The sequence below is a fragment of the Cotesia typhae genome, unplaced genomic scaffold (genome assembly GCF_013202065.1).
Source record: "Cotesia typhae breed Kobodo isofemale line unplaced genomic scaffold, CoteBio_Ctyphae scaffold_13, whole genome shotgun sequence".
In the NCBI taxonomy this organism is placed as follows: Eukaryota; Metazoa; Arthropoda; class Insecta; order Hymenoptera; family Braconidae; genus Cotesia; species Cotesia typhae.
This window is the reverse complement of record NW_027423774.1, coordinates 5,857,677-5,878,364: the sequence shown is the minus strand read 5'-3', so window position 1 is coordinate 5,878,364 and position 20,688 is coordinate 5,857,677. Positions and strand designations below refer to the sequence as shown.

General features: G+C 25.5%; 4 protein-coding genes across 4 annotated transcripts; 2 read left to right on the top strand and 2 right to left on the bottom strand.

The window, feature by feature from the left end:
- Positions 1–426: 426 nt before the first annotated feature.
- On the bottom strand, positions 427–5,949 carry LOC141535262 (RCC1 and BTB domain-containing protein 1). The gene is made up of 9 exons (XM_074255119.1): positions 5,214–5,949; positions 3,850–4,211; positions 2,817–3,078; positions 2,568–2,695; positions 2,213–2,482; positions 1,958–2,082; positions 1,791–1,888; positions 1,593–1,723; positions 427–1,520 (listed from the first exon to the last, which is right to left on the bottom strand). Exons 1-9 carry the CDS (start codon positions 5,311–5,313, stop codon positions 1,380–1,382), a joined length of 1,617 nt encoding a protein of 538 aa, XP_074111220.1. The 5' UTR covers positions 5,314–5,949; the 3' UTR covers positions 427–1,379.
- Positions 5,950–6,089: 140 nt separating this feature from the next.
- Positions 6,090–12,436, bottom strand: LOC141535263 (WD repeat-containing protein WRAP73). The gene is made up of 5 exons (XM_074255120.1): positions 12,175–12,436; positions 11,923–12,105; positions 11,610–11,786; positions 7,379–8,030; positions 6,090–6,369 (listed from the first exon to the last, which is right to left on the bottom strand). Exons 1-5 carry the CDS (start codon positions 12,313–12,315, stop codon positions 6,173–6,175), a joined length of 1,350 nt encoding a protein of 449 aa, XP_074111221.1. The 5' UTR covers positions 12,316–12,436; the 3' UTR covers positions 6,090–6,172.
- On the top strand, positions 9,092–11,604 carry Elp2 (elongator complex protein 2). Its single transcript, XM_074255117.1, has one exon. The coding sequence runs from the start codon at positions 9,188–9,190 to the stop codon at positions 11,561–11,563; it is 2,376 nt and encodes a 791-aa protein (XP_074111218.1). The 5' UTR covers positions 9,092–9,187; the 3' UTR covers positions 11,564–11,604.
- A 1,161-nt stretch (positions 12,437–13,597) lies between the features above and the next one.
- On the top strand, positions 13,598–20,537 carry LOC141534134 (V-type proton ATPase catalytic subunit A). The gene is made up of 7 exons (XM_074253279.1): positions 13,598–13,749; positions 14,408–14,517; positions 15,184–15,719; positions 16,680–17,230; positions 17,337–17,735; positions 17,810–17,999; positions 18,321–20,537. Exons 2-7 carry the CDS (start codon positions 14,442–14,444, stop codon positions 18,411–18,413), a joined length of 1,845 nt encoding a protein of 614 aa, XP_074109380.1. The 5' UTR covers positions 13,598–13,749; positions 14,408–14,441; the 3' UTR covers positions 18,414–20,537.
- The last annotated feature ends 151 nt before the right edge of the window (positions 20,538–20,688 follow it).

Genomic DNA, 20,688 nt, shown 5'->3' with positions numbered 1-20,688 from the left:
TTTAAATAAATATTTAAATCCAGCAAATTAATAAGCAAATGTATTTAATAAATAAATAAATAAAGTAAAAAATAAATATTATATATATTTCGTTTAATTTATTGCCAATAATATTATTGTAATTATAAATATATAAAGAGTTAATAAAACATTGCCAGACTGATGAACTACCGGTGTTGATAATACAAGGAAGTTATGTGAAAGTAAATAAATTTATTAGAAGAAAAATAAAATACCGAATATACATAAATATTTCAAATTATTATTATTAAGAATAAAGTTAAGTAAAAAATATAAAAATAAAAAAAAAAACGGATAGTATATTGATATTAATAAATAAAATATGCCGGCTTATAAATTTTTGCTATTTCTTCCGCTTAATATTTAAATATTAAATAACTAATAATAATAATAATTTTATTTAGATATTTTTTTGTATTATTTTATTGAAATTATTATAGATTATAATATAAATTTAAAATTATTATATTTAAAATGGGATTCTGACAGCATGTTGCTGTAAAAGTAGCCCGCAGGCCTAAATTAATACGATAATCTTCATCCTAGTTAATTAATTAATTTATTGTAATTATATTTATTATTATTACCATTATTATTGTTACTGTTGTTGTTGATGTTATTGTTGCTGTAGCTAATCTTATTCAAAATTTTTTTTATAATTTATTATTATTATTAGTGGATTTATAAATCTTATTATTAATTACATACATGAGTGGTCGAATAATGCAAATAATACACCTAACACCATCACACACATATTATTAATATTAATACTATGTATTAAAAAAAATATAAATATATATTAAGTATTATGTTGATTTTTGCCATGTTATTATAAATCACTCTCTTCAAATATATTATTATAAATTATAATAAAATAATTAAATAAATAAAAAATTAAAAAGTAATTATCTTAATGCACTGTAAAAATATTTTATTAGTTTATTTAGTTAATTAATTATTTTTTTATTAATTAATTAAAATGTTTTTTTTTGTGAAAAAAAATTTGTAATTTTATTTTTTGACAAAAAATTTTTAATTTTATTTTTTGACAAGAAATTTTCAATTTTATTTTTATCAACCAAAAAATACAGATAAATTATAAAAAAAAATATACGCAAATTTATCAATTGAATTAATTAAAAATTCTTACCATAAAAAAAACTCAATTATATTTTTATCTGGATAAATTAATAAATATATTATATTTAATATAAAAAAAAAAATCTTAATAAAATTAATTATTTAGCAAATAAAAATGCACGTACGGAATAAAATTTAATATAGTGATAGATAGTGATGATTAATTACTTCAACAATAAAGATATAATATAATATATTGTCCCAATAATATTTACTCATGTTTTAAATGCACCTGCATGAGCAGCTTTGGTAATAAATGTCTTCAACGTTGCTTCGTCCAGTTTTGAAAAGTGAGATGTTTGGATTACTGCTGTCATATGGTTTAAAGCAAATTTAAAACAAAAGTCTTCTAATTCCTGTAAATAATATATATTATAATATTTTTTAAAATAAAAATTAATAATTAAATAAATAAATTAAAAACTTACTTTGGAACTGTATTCAATGGCAGTTTTATATAAAAAAGCAACATTATTTATAGTAATCCCGCGTTTAATCATTTGTACACACTTTCCTTTCAATTGAGTTTCAAAATACGCATTTGCAAGATACATTAGTTCTGTTAAAAAAAATTAGATTTTACAATTTAAAATTATCAATATTATATTTTATGTTGTATAAATTACCTAGTGCATTTTCAGGTGGTAAATCAACTTGATCAGTGTATAAATATTTTAAAAATGATCTATAAACATCATATGAAAATTCATCATGCACAATAACACTGAAAATAAAATTTGAATTTATATTGATAAATACATGTAATTAAAAATAATTATAATTTAATTCTTACGATTGGTTATTTTCAGTCCAATGCTCTTGAAACATTGATCTAAAATATTGACAGCGTATTTTTAAAACAGCTTTATGTACATAAATAGGTTTTCCCTGTACTTGTATTGTCAAATCACTGTGAGTCTATAATATTAATAATTAATTTTGTTATTTATAAAAATAATAATGATAAATTTTATTATTATTATTATTATTATTAACTGGAAATTTGTCTGGAATAATAATAATAATAATAATAATAATAAATACTTACAGAATCATCAAAGGCTTGTTTTAAACAATCCAAAATACTTGTTTCATCTTCAGCATAGAGTACGAGTGGCTCGTGCATAACACTTGGTGTTGAGTAGCAAGCAAGTACATCGTGTAAGTGCAATAATGGAGTCACTGTTGGTGTTGTCACTGTTTGACCCCGACATTGACCCCACATATAAATTTTTCCACCCTCAGCTAGCGCTGCACTTATGTGATTACAGTGTATTGCTGCGATGTCACTTACTCTACCCATGTCTCCGATTGTCAGCTGTTATTTACCAAAATAAATAATTATTTTATATTATATTTAAATGAAATATTAATGTTGTTGATTTAAAATTAAAATTTCATACTTTGACCGGTTGACATGCATTCGATTTAGTTCCTAAACCCAACTGTCCATATCCATTGCCTCCCCATACGTAAACATCACCTTCGTCACTCATTGCCATTGTATGTGAGTAGCCACACACAACTTTAGCTGTTTATAAAAATTATTATTATTATTATTATTATTATTATTATTATTATTATTTATTAATTAATTAATTAAGCTTAAAAAACAATTTAATTTTAAAATTTAATAAAAAAAAAAAAATTACCAATAACAATCCCATTCAGTCCAGTGACTTTTTGAGGACTTAATTGATTAATGTAAGTACCAACTCCTAATTGGCCAACACTGTTATTACCCCATGCATAAACCTCACCGTTATTAGTAACGGCAACACTTGATGTTTGTCCGCATGCTATCTGAATTATTTTTTTACCAGCTAATCCAGAATTTATTTTACGTGGAGTATTTTGATTAGTACTTATACCACTTCCAACTTGTCCGCAAGTATTTTGTCCCCATCCATAAACCTGTAAATAAAAATTATTATTATTTTTAATATTATAAAATAAATAAGGATTTATATTTAGTTGGCATCTGAAAAATTTTCAATATAAATCAATTACACGGAAAAAACAAGATGACACTGGATATCATCCTAGATTATACTCAGTGATATCCGTGGTGAAAAAAATTTTCGGATAGTAGCTAGTGTAATCTAGATTATACTGGGTGATATCTGGAGTATACTCATTGTAATCTGGATTATACTCATTATAATTTGGATTATACTCATTATAATCTGGATTATACTCATTATAATCTGGATTATACTAATTATAATCTAGATTATAATGATTATAATCATTATAATCTAGATTATACTCATTGTAATTTGGATTATACTAACTACTATCTGAAATTTTTTTTCACTCAGTATAATCTAGGATGATATCCAGTGTCATCTTGTTCTTTCCGTGTATAATGAAAAAAAAATTTTATTTTTTAATTTGCACTTATAATTTTTTCATAATAATTGAATAATTTTTTCACAATAATTCAAATAAATAAATAATAATTTAATAATTCAGTTATAAAAAATGATATTGAAATTGAGGAACATTTGATGTTTTTATAAAATTTTTTAACAAGTAAATTATTACAAGAAAAATTTATTTTATTTTATTGTTTTTTTTTTTTTTTTAGAAATGCTAAGAAATTCTAAATGCAATTTTTTTAAAATAATTTTTTGGAACAAATTAATTTAGCGGGTGTTTAAAAATGAAAATTATTTATTTTACCTCTCCATCTTCAGTCAGTGCTAATGAATGATGGCTACCACAAGCAATTGCAATGATAGGTTTGTCCTCAAAATTAGAAGCAACCTTACTTGGCAGTGGATTTTGATTAGATGATCCATTTCCTAGCTCACAGTAACCATTATGCCCCCATGAGTAAACTTCTCCTTTGTTAGTAAGTGCCAAGACATGAGGTCCAACACCAAATGCAAATGTCTTGACGCCTTTTAGAGTCAGAGCTTCTATTTTGACAGGATACAAAGTGCTGTGGGTGTCACCTGTGCCCAAACACCCTGACGTGTTGCTTCCTAGTGCGTATACTTTGCCGTCTTTTGTTACTATCAACACTTCATTGCCAAGTAATCCTGTAATAATATATTTTTTTTTAATCAAAATTAATTCAACAAATATTTAATTATTTTTTTAACAAAAAAAATTACGTAGAAAATTTTTAAAATAAACTCAATTTTTAATGACACTGAAGTTGAAAGACATTAAAAATTTTTTTGTGGCAATTATATTATTAAAAAAAAAATTAAATGACATTAAAGTTAGCTGTCACTTGACAATTTTTAAAATTTTTTTTAACAAATAAATTTACTCTAAAAAATTATTTTTAAGAAATTTCATTTATAGTTTTTTAAAATTTCTAAATGTCAATTTTTTTATAAAATTTTTTTTTACCATAATTTATTTGTTAATTTTCATTAAAATTTACCATAAGTTAATTTTCATTAAAATTAAATGACATTAAAGTTAGCAATCACTAAAGAATTTTTCAATTTTATTTGACAAAAAAATTAGTTCCAAAAAATAATTTTAAAAAATTGGATTTTTAATTTTTTAAAATTTCTAAATGTCAATTTTTTTTCCTAATTTTTATGCCATAATTAGTTTGTTAAAAAAAAATTCTAAAAATTATTAAATATCTGCTAAATTTATTTTTATAAAAATTAATTAATAAATTTCACATAAGAAAATTCATAAAAATTACAAGTGAAAATTTTTATTGTACTTAATTTGTTAAAAAAATTTTTTAAATTGACAGCTGACAGCTAATTCCAGTATCATAATTTTTAAAAAATAATTTTTTTGAACAAATTTGATAACATTAAATTTAGCCGTCACTTCACAATTTTAAAAATTTTTTTTAACAAATAAATTATATCTTAGAAAAATGATTAAAAAATTGGACTTGTATAAATTTGAATAAATTAAAAATGCAATTTTTTAAAAATAATTTTTTAGAACAAATTTGTTTGATAAAAAAAATTAAAAAACGCTCAATTGATTTAATTGCTAGGTTTAATGTCACTTTTTTATTTGTACAATTATAAAAGTTTTTAATTTATTATTGTTATAATTACCAAAAACAAGTATTGTATCAATCTCACTGATAAATTCACGATTAAGCAGACTAAGTATTGGCCAATTTTTTAAATCAACACTTGCCATAATATTTGTCATAATAAAAAAAAGGAAAAATTAAATGAAAAAACAAAATTCTGTTTTAAGAAACAGTTAGGAGTTTTTCACAAAAATGTATTTAGTATTTTAAATTTGACATTATTAATCTTAATATTTTTCTTGTCACTTAAATAGATCACAATTTAGTTTTTATAATAATAACAATAAAAATAAAAATATGTTATAAATTATTTGACATTTAGTAAGAAGTACAAATAGATGAATTATTTACGTTGTGAATTTATAAATTAGGTTATATATATATAATACTAATCACTCCGTTGATAATGCCAAAATTAGCAAAATTACTGTAATCACTGGTTGGTAAGAATTTTATTCTAAATTTTTTTGCCATAATTTATCGGTTGAAAAAATTCTAAAAATGATTAAATTTCTGCTACCTAAATTCATTTTTATCTTAAAATTAATTTTACATAGAAAAATATCATTAATTAAAAATTGTTAAAAAATTTGTGAGTGTGAATTTAGCGGACAACAGACAATCGAAAACTTTGACAATCGATATCCCTGCGAAGAAATCGAATTTACAAAAAATAAATAAATACAGTTATTCAAAGTTTGGATATTTATAAATATCCCAACAAACGGAATCAAATAGAAACAGATTCGACTTTCTATCCATTTCAATCTTAATAAATACTTTTTTTAAAGGCACTGTTTTTTCAATTCGTTCCCATGCGATTCAATCAGAATTTTCAGTAATGTAATGCTGAAAATGTTTGACGTTTATGTTAATAATTAATTATTCAAGATGCTTGAAGAAGCCATGAAAAAAATTTATTATAATAAATAATAACTTAAAATAAAAAAGAGGATAATTGTTTAAATTAATAAATATCTACACTTTAATGATTGAAGTTTTGTTGTATCCTAATAAAGCTATCGTTTCACCGTTGGGACTCCACTTGCCATTAATAACTTTCATCCCTCGTGGAGATTCAAATAGTTGTACTTTTTTAATTGGATGCCATTCAACAATTATCGGAGACTCAGAAAAAATTAATAAGCGGGTTTTTGTCGGCTCCCATGCGATTCCTAATTAAAAAGTGAAAAACATAATTAATACTCTCTTAATTATTGTGATACTACATAAAAAATCTAAAAATTATCAGATGTCATCTATATTATTATGAGAATAAGAAAAATTTTATTTCCGGGATAGTCATATGATGAAATCGGTTTTTTTTTTTTTTTTAGTGAAATTTAGTGTCATATTGCAAAGGTCTTGACTTGAATTTGTGCCTTCTCAAGGTTTCATATCATTCTCACAGATAATTAATTTATGATGATAAGTATTTAAATTGCATTCGAAAATGCTCTATCTCTAGATACATAATTAAGAAATTACCTTGTATCTTGTGAACTATCGACATTTTCAAAGATGTAAGCTCATCCCGAGATTACACTCATCAAGAGCTTTCATTTGAATACCCACATCAATTTTTCATATATTTGATATATTTATATATATATTATGTATATAAATATATGAAAAATATATCAAAATGTATGTGGGTACTCAAATGAAAGCTCTTGATGAGTGTAACATAAGGATGAGCTTATATTTTTAAAAATATTAATAATTAAGAAATGACCTTGTATCTTGTAAACTATTGACATTTTTATAGATATAAGCTCATCCTGACATTACACTCATTGAGACCTTTCATTTGAGTACCCACATCAATTGTTCATATATTTGATATATATATATATATATATATATATATATATATATATATATATATATATATATATATATATATATATATATATATATATATATATATATATATATATATATATATAAAATATATAAAAATGCCATGTGGGTATTCAAATGAAAGCTCTTGATTAGTATAACATCGGGATGTGCTTATATTTTCAAAAACGTCAATATTTAAGAAAGTACAATGCAATTTAACAAAATTCATTATTCAATTAAGCTAAATTTTAATTTTTTATAGTTTACAAGTCATGGCAATCACATAGTGACTACAGGTTGCTAGTTATTAATTTTTTTATTTATTATAAAAATGATTACCTGATATTGAATTTTTCAATAAAATATTATCAACGCAATCGTCAATCAAATCCCAAATCCAAAGAGTCGAGGGATAAACTTGATGTCTTATCGCCAAATATTTACCGCATGGACTAAATGACAGAATATCTATTGCTGCAATAGACACGTCCCAATATTTAGGTTCAATATCTATCGGAATATTTATAGGTCTGTCTAATACTTGTTCTAAAATATACTTGACGTGTTGATCATGTATTACATTATTCGACAGATAATTAGACCAATCTCTTCGAGTAATATCAATTTCTTTATAAATTTTTCCAAGATAATTATCATCCTCTTTGATTACCGGCTTACAGTGCAATTCATTAATTACCGACCAAGTAACATGATTTATCAATGCAACTGTCTCATTATAACCAGCAATAGCTAATATTTGTCCGCTGGGACTCCAAACAACTTGCTCAATTCCTTTAATTGGTTTTTCAATTGTGTCACTGCAAGGTAAATTATTTCCTTCGACATTAAATACGCCGATGTGTGTATCTGTTGTCATTGAGTATATTAGTATTCGGGATTTTCCAATTATTGAACACCAAATAGCTAACAATTCTCCATTGGGTGACCATGATACCCCGTCAATGCTGAATAATTTATCGCAGATCAATCTCTGTAATAAATAAAAATAAAAATAAGCTTATAAAATAATAATAATAATAATAATAATAATAATAATAATAATAATAGTAATTTATGATGCTGAAATTGATTTTAGAAATTTTTTTTTAATTTTTTAGCAATCAAATTTTTATGAAAAAAATTTCACGTGTGAAAATTAAAAAAAAAAACATAAGGGGAGATTTTTAAAAGTATTTTTTTATTAAAGACTTTGAAATTATTGACATTAGAATTTTTTTTTTTTAATTTTAGAACAATTAAATTATTATTACAGATATTAAAAATTTTTTTAGAATTTTATAACAATTTAATTATTAAAAAAAAATTTAATTAAAAAGTTTCACATGTGAAAATTAATAAAAATTGCAAGTAAAAATTTTTAGAAGCATTTTTTTAATGAAAATTAATTGAGGAGATATTTAATAATTTTTCTAATAAATAAATTACTGCATTAAGATTACTAAAAAAAAAAATGGACTTTTGAAATTTTAATAAATTAAAAATGCAATTTTTTAAAAATAATTTTTCGGAGCAAATTTTTTTGTTAAATAAAATTAAAAAATGGTCAAGTGACAGCTAGCTTTAATGTCATATTTTTTTAATGACATTAAAGTTTGCTGTCATCTGATTAATTTTTAATTTTATTTAAAAATTAAATTAAGTAAAAAAATTATTTAAAAAAAATTGCATTCTTTTATTTTTAAAATTTCTAGATGTCAATTTTTTTTTTTCTTACTATTTTTACCATAATTTATATGACATTAAAACTAGCAGTCACTTGACAATTTTTAAATTTTCTTTAACAAAAAAATTTGTTCTAAAAAATTATTTAAAAAAAATTGCATTTTTAATTTATTTAAATTTCTACAAGTTCATTTTTTAATAATTTTTTTCTGCTATAATTTATTTGTTAAAAAAAAATTAAAACAATTGTGAGGTGACAGTTAAATTTAATAATACGTTTATTATTATTATGATTGATTTGTAACGAGAACTAAAAAATATTGACAGATGTCAGCTAACTTCACTATACTGAATTTGAAATAATTTTTAGGTTATAAATACAAAACCCCAAGTTTACATTATACACGTGATTGTCACAAAACAAACCTTAAATTTAAATTAAAAAAAAATATTTAATAAATAAAAATGAAAGTAATAACAAATTATATATCATGTGCATCAAACTGTCAGCCACATGCAATAGATTGGTGCCGAAAAAATAACATTATTTGTTACGCGAGTTCCAATTCCGTTGTAATATACGACCCCGATTATTTAGAAACTGGCCGAGTAATTGACAAACTTGAACAGCATGAGAGTCAAGTTAAAGTAGTTGAGTGGATCTGTGAAAATAATAGTGATGATAGCTTACCACCTAAAATTTTATCAGCCTCACTGGACGGTAAAATAATAATCTGGCATGAATCTGTCACCAAACGTTACAAGCCAAATATTATTATTTCCTTAGACAGTGATTTGTCAACAGCACACGCAGCTTATTGGACTGGTTCTGATTCGTCAACAAGTAAGAATAATAATTTATTGATAGCTGGCTCATCATTTAAAGGCGAGTTTAAAATATGGTACCAACAATCATCGACATTAATTCACCAGAAGTTGAATTTAAATAAAAAAATTCCAAATGAAATAAAAATCTCATCATTGCCAGGTGACAAGCCAATTCCAGTGATAATAATTTGTCTTGACGACGCAACAATTCATCTTTACACTTGCAGTCCCAATTCGCTAAATAAAAATAGCCCAGAATTAAATTTCAATCATACAATTGAGCTACGCGGCCATCAAGACTGGATTCAGTGTCTTGATATTGTTAAATATAATTCCAATGAAGCTTTTATGGCCAGTGGTTCTCAAGACAGGACCATAAGGCTCTGGAAAATTTCATCAATCCCTCCAGAAGCTGTAGATGATGAGCAACGGTATCAATTCAAGGTAGATGATAATAATTTTGACATTTCTTTGGAGTCAGTGCTCACAGGACATGATCACTGGGTCAACGGAGTCCACTGGTCGCCTGACAATAAAAATAGTTTGAAGCTACTCTCAAGTGGGCTGGACCAAACGATTATTATCTGGGAGCCGAGTCCCAGTGGTGTTTGGATTGAGACTGTTAAATTGGGCAAGGTCGGTGGCAACTCTCTGGGTTTTTACGCGTGCAAATTTAACTCCGACGGGTCTTCAGTATTGGCCCAGGGTTACCAAGGTACCTTTCATCTGTGGAGATTCAACGAAGAAATTAAAAAATGGTACCCACGCTCGGGACCAACCGGACACTTCAGCGAGGTGACTGACTTACATTGGGAGCCACGTGGCAGGTATTTGTTAACTACGAGCTTGGATCAGACGACAAGAATTCACGTACCATTCTTACCGTCTTGTAAAAATTCATCATCATCATCATCAAATTGGCATGAAATAGCACGCCCACAAATTCACGGCTATGATATTAATTGTCTGACAATATTAAACTCGACGATGTTCTGCTCTGGCGCTGATGAGAAAGTCGTCCGGGTTTTTAAAGCACCAGCTGGATTTTCTGAAGCTCTAAGTGCTGATGATTGGAGCAAGGCATTGAATATGACTGACTCAAGCGCTTCAGTTCCAGCATTGGGGCTGACTAATAAAACCAGCCAAGAGCAACAACAATATTTAGATACTTCTGATAATAATGAAGGTAATTTTATTAAAAGACCGCCGACTGAAGAAGAGATAATAAGACACACCCTGTGGCCCGAGCTGGAAAAATTGTACGGGCATGGGTATGAATTGTTTTCAATAGCAGCTCGCAGTGATGGAAAATTAATAGCAACTGCTTGTAAGTCGACATCGCCTGAACACTCCGCTATCATTTTGTGGAGCACCGAGACCTGGGCGCAAATAGGTAAGCTCATGAGTCATCGGCTTACGGTGACACAGCTTGAGTTTTCTCCCGATGGAAAATATTTACTTTCGGTGTCGCGTGACAGACGCTGGAGTGTTTTTGAAGCTGATTCTTCCGGGGATAATTGTAATTATAATTTATTAGCTTGTTCACCAGCTAAATCACTTCACACGAGGATTATTTGGTGCTGCAGCTGGAACCATGATTCTAAATACTTCGCGACCGGGTCACGTGATGGTAAAATTGGACTTTGGAAAGTTGATCAACTGAAGGATAATCAAAATATTTTACCCATTGAATCATTAGAATTTCCGGATGCTTCTGTAACAGCTCTAGATTTTTACAATAATCTTATTAATGATTCTTATGTCTTGGCTATTGGTTTTGAGGATGGTTCCATTCAATTACAGACAATACCACAAACATTTTTCGATCATAAGATGTATAATATAGAGAGTGAATGGATTTGTTGGATTAAACTTAATAATAAAGAAGCTCATCATAAAACTATTAAAAGATTAGCATTTAGACCAACGATTAAAAATAATAATTGCGATATTGAATTAGCAAGTTGTGGAGCTGACAAAGCGGTTAAAATTTATAATTTTCAGTTATTGTAATTGAAGTTTTTTATTCTTTTAAATAAAATAATTAATATTTACTTACGCGTGATAATTTCCAATCCTTTGATTTATATATTTCTATTTTATCTGTTTTATCTGTTGTTAAAATAATTGCTAAACATTCTGTTTTGTTATTTATGGCCAAGAATTTAGCTGATGATTTAATATTCCAGATGCGGGTTATTGTTTGCTCGGTCAATGTTATTATTGACAGGTAAATCTATTAACAAAATAAATAAATCAATTGCGTGCTTAAATTTTTTTGAAATTCTAAAAATTGAATTTTTTAAATAAATTTTTCTTATTATAATTTATTAAAAAAATATTTAAAATAAATATAAATTAATTACACTTACATTTAAATCAGAAATAATAATTATTGATTTACAATCAGGTCCCCAAATAACTTTTTCTATTCCTCCACTTCCTTCAGTGTACTTGAAATTAAATTCTTTACGTTTTATTGTAAATATTTGTATAATTCCTTTTTTTAAATTTGTACAGAGAATGTACTGGTCATTTGGACACCACTCGACACTCTGAAAATATAATTATATTAATTAAAAATACAAAATATGTAATTGTTTGTTATTATAATTATGCTTAACCTCAATTGAATCTGTCAAATCAAACAACAAATAATCTTGCAATGTTTTTGCGTATTTTATAATCAATTCATTTTGTAAAACAGTTGCTAAATATTTACCCGAAAGTGAATATTCACATAAATTTTTATTTATACGAAACATTACTGTTTACGGAACGTAAGATTTGTTTATTTTTGTGAACATGTGTCAAACAGAACCGGGCACATTTGAACGTTTGTTAAAAAAAAAAAAAACACTTGACACTTTCTACAATATCATCAACAACTAAAAAAGTTCCGTCATCATATGATCGTCATTTAAAATGAAAACTCACTTATTTTGCTGAAATTTATTTATAAAGAATAATTTTTTATCGATAAATTTTTGTTAGGAATAAAATACTTTTTAATTAAACTTATTTATTTTATTAAATTTATTAAAACTTCTTATTAAATGATACTGAAGTCAGCTGACAGTTGTCAATTTTTTTTTATTTTTATAACAATTCAATTACAATAAAAAAAAAATTTTTTTAGATACTTACAGCAGTTAAATTATTATAAAAAAAAATTAAATTAAAAATTTCTACATGTAAAAATTAATAAAAATTACAAGTGAACATTTTTAAAAGAATTTTTTTATTGTAATTGATTTATTAAAAAAATTTTTAAAATTAAGAGCCGACCGCTAACTTCAGTATTATATAAAAACATGAAAATTAATATAGCATATATTTAAAAATTTTTTTAATTTTATAACAAATAAATTATGGCAAAAAAAATTGATATGTAGGAATTAAAAAAAATAGAAAATGCATTTTTTTTTTTAATTATTTTTTGGAACAACCTTTTTTAATAAATAAAATAAATGACATTAAATTTAGCTGTCACCACAATTTTTTTTAACAAATAAATTATAGTAAAAAAAAAGTTGTTAAAAAAACGGACTTGTAGAAATTTTAATAAATTAAAAATGCAATTTTTTAAAAATAATTTTCTAGAACAAATTTTTTTGTTAAAGAAAATTAAAAAATTGTCAAGTGACAGCTAACTTTAATGTCATATAAAAACGTTTAAAAATGACAGCTGTCAGCTGACTTCACCATAATAAAATTTTTTAATAATAATTTAATTGTTATAAAATTATAAAAAATTTGTACTGACAGTTAACTTCAGTGTCTCGTTATGACATTAAAATAATTTTTTTTTTGCTATAATTTATTTGTTAAAAAAAATTAAAACATTTATGAAGTGACAGCTAACTTTAATGTTATAACTTCAGTGTCTTGTTTAAAAAACTAAAAAACATTACATGTGGCGCCACCTGCAAGTTTTATTTCAAATTATACATTTGCTACCGCGCATTGCGCATTGGAACACCTCCCTCTACATTACCTCAGCTTGAACTGTAAAGCTGGCTGCTGACGTCACAGCCGTCAGAAATTGAACATGAAAACGGGAGCAGATACTAGTCAGCTGACCTGAGTCTTGTGATAGCTGAACTGACTGGTAAGGCTCGCCCCAGCTTCAGCTTGCCTTTGCTTGGTTGAGTGTTGGATTATACGTGTGTCAGCAGTAGTACTACTGTCCTATCTCTGTAAGTTGTTTTTTTTTTATTTCACTTTTTAACAATATTACAAATAACAAAATTTAAATAAATTTACATCTATTTTATTAATATAATAACAATCATAATCAAACAAGTTACAATAAAAATAAATAATAAATTTATTTAAGTATTAACAAATATTTGCGGCTATTGATCGTCTACGCCATAGCCCGTCTCATACAATTATCTCTTATTATTTTTAATTGAACATCCGCCAATTGTTAATTAATTCAAAATTATTTTTTAATAGTTTTATAATTAAGTAATTATTTTAAAAATGTATTTTATATTATTACAATAAAATACATTAATTGTAAATTTATATATATTTTTACTGGTATGATATATTATTTTATTGAGACACTCGCGCACTGGCTGGGCTACGCCTACATTTCGAATTGCTCACGTGAATCCACAAGTACATGTTCATTTCTAACATATTACTGAAGGACATTGTTAAAAAAAAATTATTTTGGTTTTTATTTGGAGATTTATTTTTAAACGTCTTAGTTACTTAATTATTCAAATAAAATTAATTTATTGGAGTTTTTTATAGTTACAAATATTATGTCAAAATATAAAATTAAATTTATCTTCAAGTGATTTATTATTATCATTATTATTTATTTTTAAAATTTATTTACAGATAAAGGGAAAAACTAAAACAAAAACAATCAACAATGACATCTTTACCGAAAATAGTAAACGAACATCGTGAGGGGAAGTTTGGATATGTATACGCAGTATCTGGACCTGGTAATTATTAATGAGTGTGAAGTTAGAAGACATCTGATAATTTTTTAATAATTTATAAACAATTTATTTTTTTCAAAAGAAATAGTATAAAAAAATGCATATAGAAATTTGTATAAGTTTTTTCTATGCAATTTTTTAGATTTTTTTTACAACCATTAAGTTAAAATTAATCTAAAAATTCTCAAAAATTAGCTGTCTACTAAATTTATGACATTTAATTTAGCTGTCACTTGACAAATTTTTAATTTTCTTTAACAAAAAAATATGTTTTTTAATAAATTTTTTTTTTTGCAGTAATTTATTTATAAAGAAAATTAAAAAAATTGTGAAGTGACAGCTAAATTTAATGTCATGCTAAATTCACCCTCACAATTATTAAAACTAATATTTTTGCTGTAATTCCAAAATTAAGATCTATAAAAAAAGTTCCAAATTTTATAATAATTATAAATCTTAATTTTAAAATTACAGTGAAATTATTGATTCTAAAGAAAAAACATAAAAAACAATTTTTTTATAAAATTAAATTTGGAGCAACCTTATTTGAAAAAAAATTTTTTAAGACCAATATTTTAGCCACAATTTAAAAAAATAGAATCATTAATTTTGAATTTGCGGTAAAAATTTTTTAAAAATAATTTATTAATAAAAATAAAAAAATTACAGTCGTTACGGCAGAGAGAATGTCCGGATCAGCTATGTACGAACTGGTCCGTGTTGGTTACTACGAACTAGTAGGAGAAATCATTCGTTTGGAGGGTGATATGGCGACTATTCAAGTATACGAAGAGACATCAGGAGTTACAGTAGGTGATCCAGTTCTCCGAACTGGTAAGCCCTTGTCAGTTGAACTTGGTCCAGGTATTCTTGGCAGTATTTTTGATGGTATCCAACGTCCACTGAAAGACATTCACGAGCTGTCTGGATCTATTTACATCCCTAAGGGTGTTAATATACCATCTTTATCACGTACCATGTCTTGGGAGTTCAATCCTTTGAATATTAAAACCGGTAGCCATATGACTGGTGGTGATTTGTACGGAATTGTTCACGAAAATACTCTTGTTAAACATAAAATGATTTTACCACCCAAGAGCAAGGGAACAGTCACTTATATTGCACCAGCTGGTAATTACACTGTTGATGATGTTATTTTGGAAACTGAATTTGATGGTGAAAGAAATAAATACACTATGTTGCAGGTAATTTATTTTATATTTTATAATTAAATTTATTATTGAAACATTGGATAATTTTTAGAAACTTTTTTAATTAATAAATTATAGAAAGAAAAATTTATTGAATAAATTTTATCTTAAAAAGATTTAAAAAAATCAATGTCATTAAGAAAGTAAGCAAAATTTTGAGACCTGTGTATCGTTGTAAAAGTCTTGACTTGAATTTGTGTATTTTCAAGGTTTCATATCATTCTTACCAATAGTCAATTTATAATAATAAGTATTTAAGCTGCATTCGAAAATACTCTACCTCTAGATACATAATTAAGAAATGACCTTGTATCTTGTGAACTATCGACATTTTCAAAGATGTAAGCTCATCCCGAGATTACACTCTTCAAGACCTTTCATTTAAGTACCCACATCAATTTTTCATATATTTTATATATTTATATATATGTTTTATATATATATGTATAAATATATGAAAAATATATCAAAAATGCATGTGGGTACTCAAATGAAAGCTCTTGATGAGTGTAACTTCGGGATGAACTTATATCTCTATAAATGTCAGTAGTTAAAAAAGTACAGAGCATTTTAACAAATATCTTGTGAACTGTTGACATTTTTAAAAATATAAGCTCATCTCGACATTACACTCATCGAAGCCTCTCATTTAAGTACCCATATCAATTTTTCATATATTTTACATATTTACATATATCATATATATGTATATATGAAAAATATATCAAAAATGCATGTGGGTACTCAAATGAAAGCTCTTGATGAGTGCAACATCGGGATGAGCTCATATCTTTAAAAACGTCAATATTTAAAAAATTACAGTGCAATTTAACAAAATTCATTATTTAATTAAATTTTTTATACATAATTTATTAATAAAAAAATTCTCTAATGCTAATTTAAATTAAATTAAAATTAATTAATGAAAAAAAAATTTTTTTTTATAATGACTAGGTTTGGCCAGTACGTCAACCAAGACCAGTAACTGAAAAATTACCAGCAAACCATCCACTTTTGACAGGACAACGTGTATTGGACTCTCTGTTCCCATGTGTCCAAGGAGGAACAACAGCCATACCTGGTGCTTTTGGTTGTGGTAAAACTGTAATCTCCCAAGCTCTGTCAAAGTACTCGAACTCTGACGTAATTATTTACGTCGGTTGTGGAGAACGTGGTAACGAAATGTCCGAAGTACTGCGTGATTTCCCAGAGTTGACAGTTGAAATTGACGGTGTTACCGAATCAATCATGAAGCGTACTGCACTGGTCGCAAATACATCCAACATGCCTGTAGCTGCTCGTGAAGCTTCTATTTACACGGGTATTACTCTATCAGAGTATTTCCGTGATATGGGTTACAATGTTTCTATGATGGCGGATTCAACTTCTCGTTGGGCCGAAGCTTTGAGAGAAATTTCAGGACGTTTGGCTGAAATGCCTGCTGACTCTGGTTATCCAGCTTATTTGGGAGCGCGTCTTGCCAGTTTCTATGAACGTGCTGGAAGGTAACCATATTTATTTTTAATTTATTTTTTAACAATATTTATTTTTATTTTTAATTTATTAATTTATTAATTTATTTTTATTTTTAATTTATTAATTGATTTTTAGAGTTAAATGTCTTGGTAATCCTGACCGTGAAGGATCCGTGAGTATTGTTGGTGCAGTATCACCACCTGGAGGTGACTTCTCAGACCCTGTTACCAGTGCAACACTGGGTATCGTCCAAGTGTTCTGGGGTCTTGATAAAAAATTAGCTCAGCGCAAACACTTCCCCTCTATCAATTGGTTAATTTCGTACAGTAAATATTTGCGTGCTCTTGACGATTTTTACGACAAAAATTTCCAAGAATTCGTCCCACTGCGTACTAAAGTGAAAGAAATTCTTCAAGAGGAAGAAGATCTTTCTGAAATTGTACAGTTAGTTGGTAAAGCTTCACTTGCTGAAACTGATAAAATTACATTGGAAGTTGCTAAATTATTAAAAGATGATTTCTTACAACAAAACAGGTATGCATTTTTTTGTCATTTTTTCATAAATTATATTAATTAAGATGTTAATTAATTTTATCTTGTTTTTGTAGTTATTCACCATACGATCGTTTCTGTCCATTCTATAAAACAGTGGGCATGTTACGTAACATGATTGCATTTTACGATATGGCTAGACATGCTGTTGAATCTACAGCTCAATCTGATAATAAAATTACATGGAATGTTATTCGTGATAGTATGGGAAATATATTATATCAATTAAGTTCTATGAAATTCAAGGTAATTATTTATTATTATTATTTTAATCCAAACAAAATTAGAAAAAAAAATTTTTTGGATTTTTATTAATAATAATAATAATAATAATAATAATAATAATTTTTAGATATAAAGTATTATTATTATTAATCCAACGAATGATTCAAGAAAAAATTTTTTTTGGATCTTTAACATTTTATATAAAATTAAATTTTTAATTTTTATTAATAACAATAATGATAATTTTTAAATGTAAAGTATTATTATTATTATTATTATTATTATTATTATTATTATTATTATCATTATATTTACTTAATAAAAATTTTTTTATTTTAACAGGATCCAGTCAAAGATGGTGAGGCTAAAATCAGATCAGACTTTGATCAATTGTATGAAGATATTCAACAAGCTTTCAGAAATTTGGAAGATTAATTCAATCCATATATAAATTAATATTAAAGAAAAAAAAAAAAAAAAATATATATATATATATATATATATATATATATATAATATTTAATTATAATAAAAACAAACAATAAGAAAAGTAAATGGAGTAAAAGTGAGGTTTTATCTATTTTAGATATTTTAATTCAAGTTTTAAAAGATCATTTTTTTTTCTTCAAAGAACAAAAATTTTTTCGGTATTTATAGTTAATTAAAAAAAAAAAAAAAAATGTGAATATTTATTCTTTGTTTTCATAAACAACTTTTCTTTTTTTTAATAGATAGAGTCTCACTTGTATACTATTACTACAATTAGGTATTATTTAAATGTGTTTAAAATACCAGTTGTTTAAGGTCGTTCCAACGAACCGGCACACATTAATTATTATTTATAATAAAAATAATAAACATATTATTTATTAAAAATAATAATACTAATATTAAATTGCATTCCGGATATTTTAATAACGTGTATAGATTAAAATTAATTTTTAAATTATAGATTTAAATAAATATTGATCAACGATTCCACCTAATGCCTCGATTATAAAACAATTATTTTTACATCCTTGTATATAATTACAATAATTGAAAGTACATTTTTTAGAGGCGAAAAAAATTTTTTTTTTTTTTTTTTTTTTTTAATTTTTTAATAGATGTTAATCGAGACAATAAATAAATGATAAAGGTGGAACGTCCTTAAAAGCACGATGAGCTGGTAATCATGTGCAAACAATTAATAAAAATTAAATATCAGGCTTGAATGAAAAATAAATATCAACTTTAATTAAATTTCTTTACTGGAAAGTTGATAAAATTAATCGTTATTAATATTAATAGTTATCAAGTTTTATCAATGAGCAAAAATGTATAAAAATAATTGTTAATAATTTTTTTTTTTGGGATTTAAATCCGCAAAAAATTAAATGAGAGTTTTAAAAAATAATGTATGATAACAAATTTTTAAGCAGCTTTCCATATAAAATTTGGCAGTAACACATCTTTACTCCAGATTACTCAACTCTGCGACATACTGTACTCAACTTAAAAAATTGAGTAACTTAAAAAAAAAAAAAAACTACTTAATTCTTTCACTTAACAAAGTGTTAATTTTTGTCGCTTTTCGTTGCTATGGTGACCACTTTGGCAACGGTTATCATAGCAACGGTAACCATAGCAATGGTTACCATGGCAATGTTTACCATAGCAACGGTTACTATGGAAACAGTTACCATAGCAACGATTACTGTAGTAACGGTTACTTTTCCATAGTAATCGTTGACGATTACCATAGTAATGGTTACTATGAAAACAATTACTATAGCAACGGTTACTATGGAAACAGTTATCATAGCAATGGTAACCATAGTAATGTTTATCATAGCAACGGTTACTATGACAATGGGTACCATAGCAACGGTAACTATGACAACAGTAACCATAGCAACGGTTACTATAGAAAAGTTTACCATAACAACGGTTACGTAGCAACGGTTGCTATAGAAAAGTTTACCATAGCAACGGTTACTATGGCAATGAGTACCATAGCAACGGTTACTATAGCAACGGTTAAATATTCAAGAGTAAAGTTTTTAAAAATATTGATCAAATAAATTGTCAATAATGAATATTTTGACAAAAGCGCGTTCGATTTTATAGTTAAATAAAAAAAAATTAAATAAGATTTTTAAAAGCGCGTCAACACTTCTAATATACTATTGAGCCAAGATATAATTGAATACAGTTAGTACCGACTAAACTTAGCGTTGAATAAAGTTAGTATCGAGTAGTGAATGAATTTAGTAAATTTGTCTTTTTTTTTTAATTATTCGATTATTTCTATTGAGTACAGTTATATCGTAGAATTGAGTAATCTGGAGTAAAGATGTGTTACTGCCTAAAATTTACTAAAAATAAAGTATTAGCTATTGTATCATATTATGTTAACATGATAGAATTTAAATAAATATAGAGCAAATTATAATAATTGATGGAAAGATTTAATTTTAGATGTTAAATAAATAAAAAATTTATTTAATTATTAAAATACTATATAATAACAATAATTACGTTGATATGTTATATATAATAAATAACGTTTTAAAAGTATGAGGTGTGCTGGTTTTTGTCATCTATTAATTATTATATTTAGTTACTTGAGTTTAAATGTATTAATATTATTTGATTAATAATTAAATCAAGATAATTGCCTGTTATTTTTATTATTTACCAGCGCTTATATTAATTGAATTGTACGATA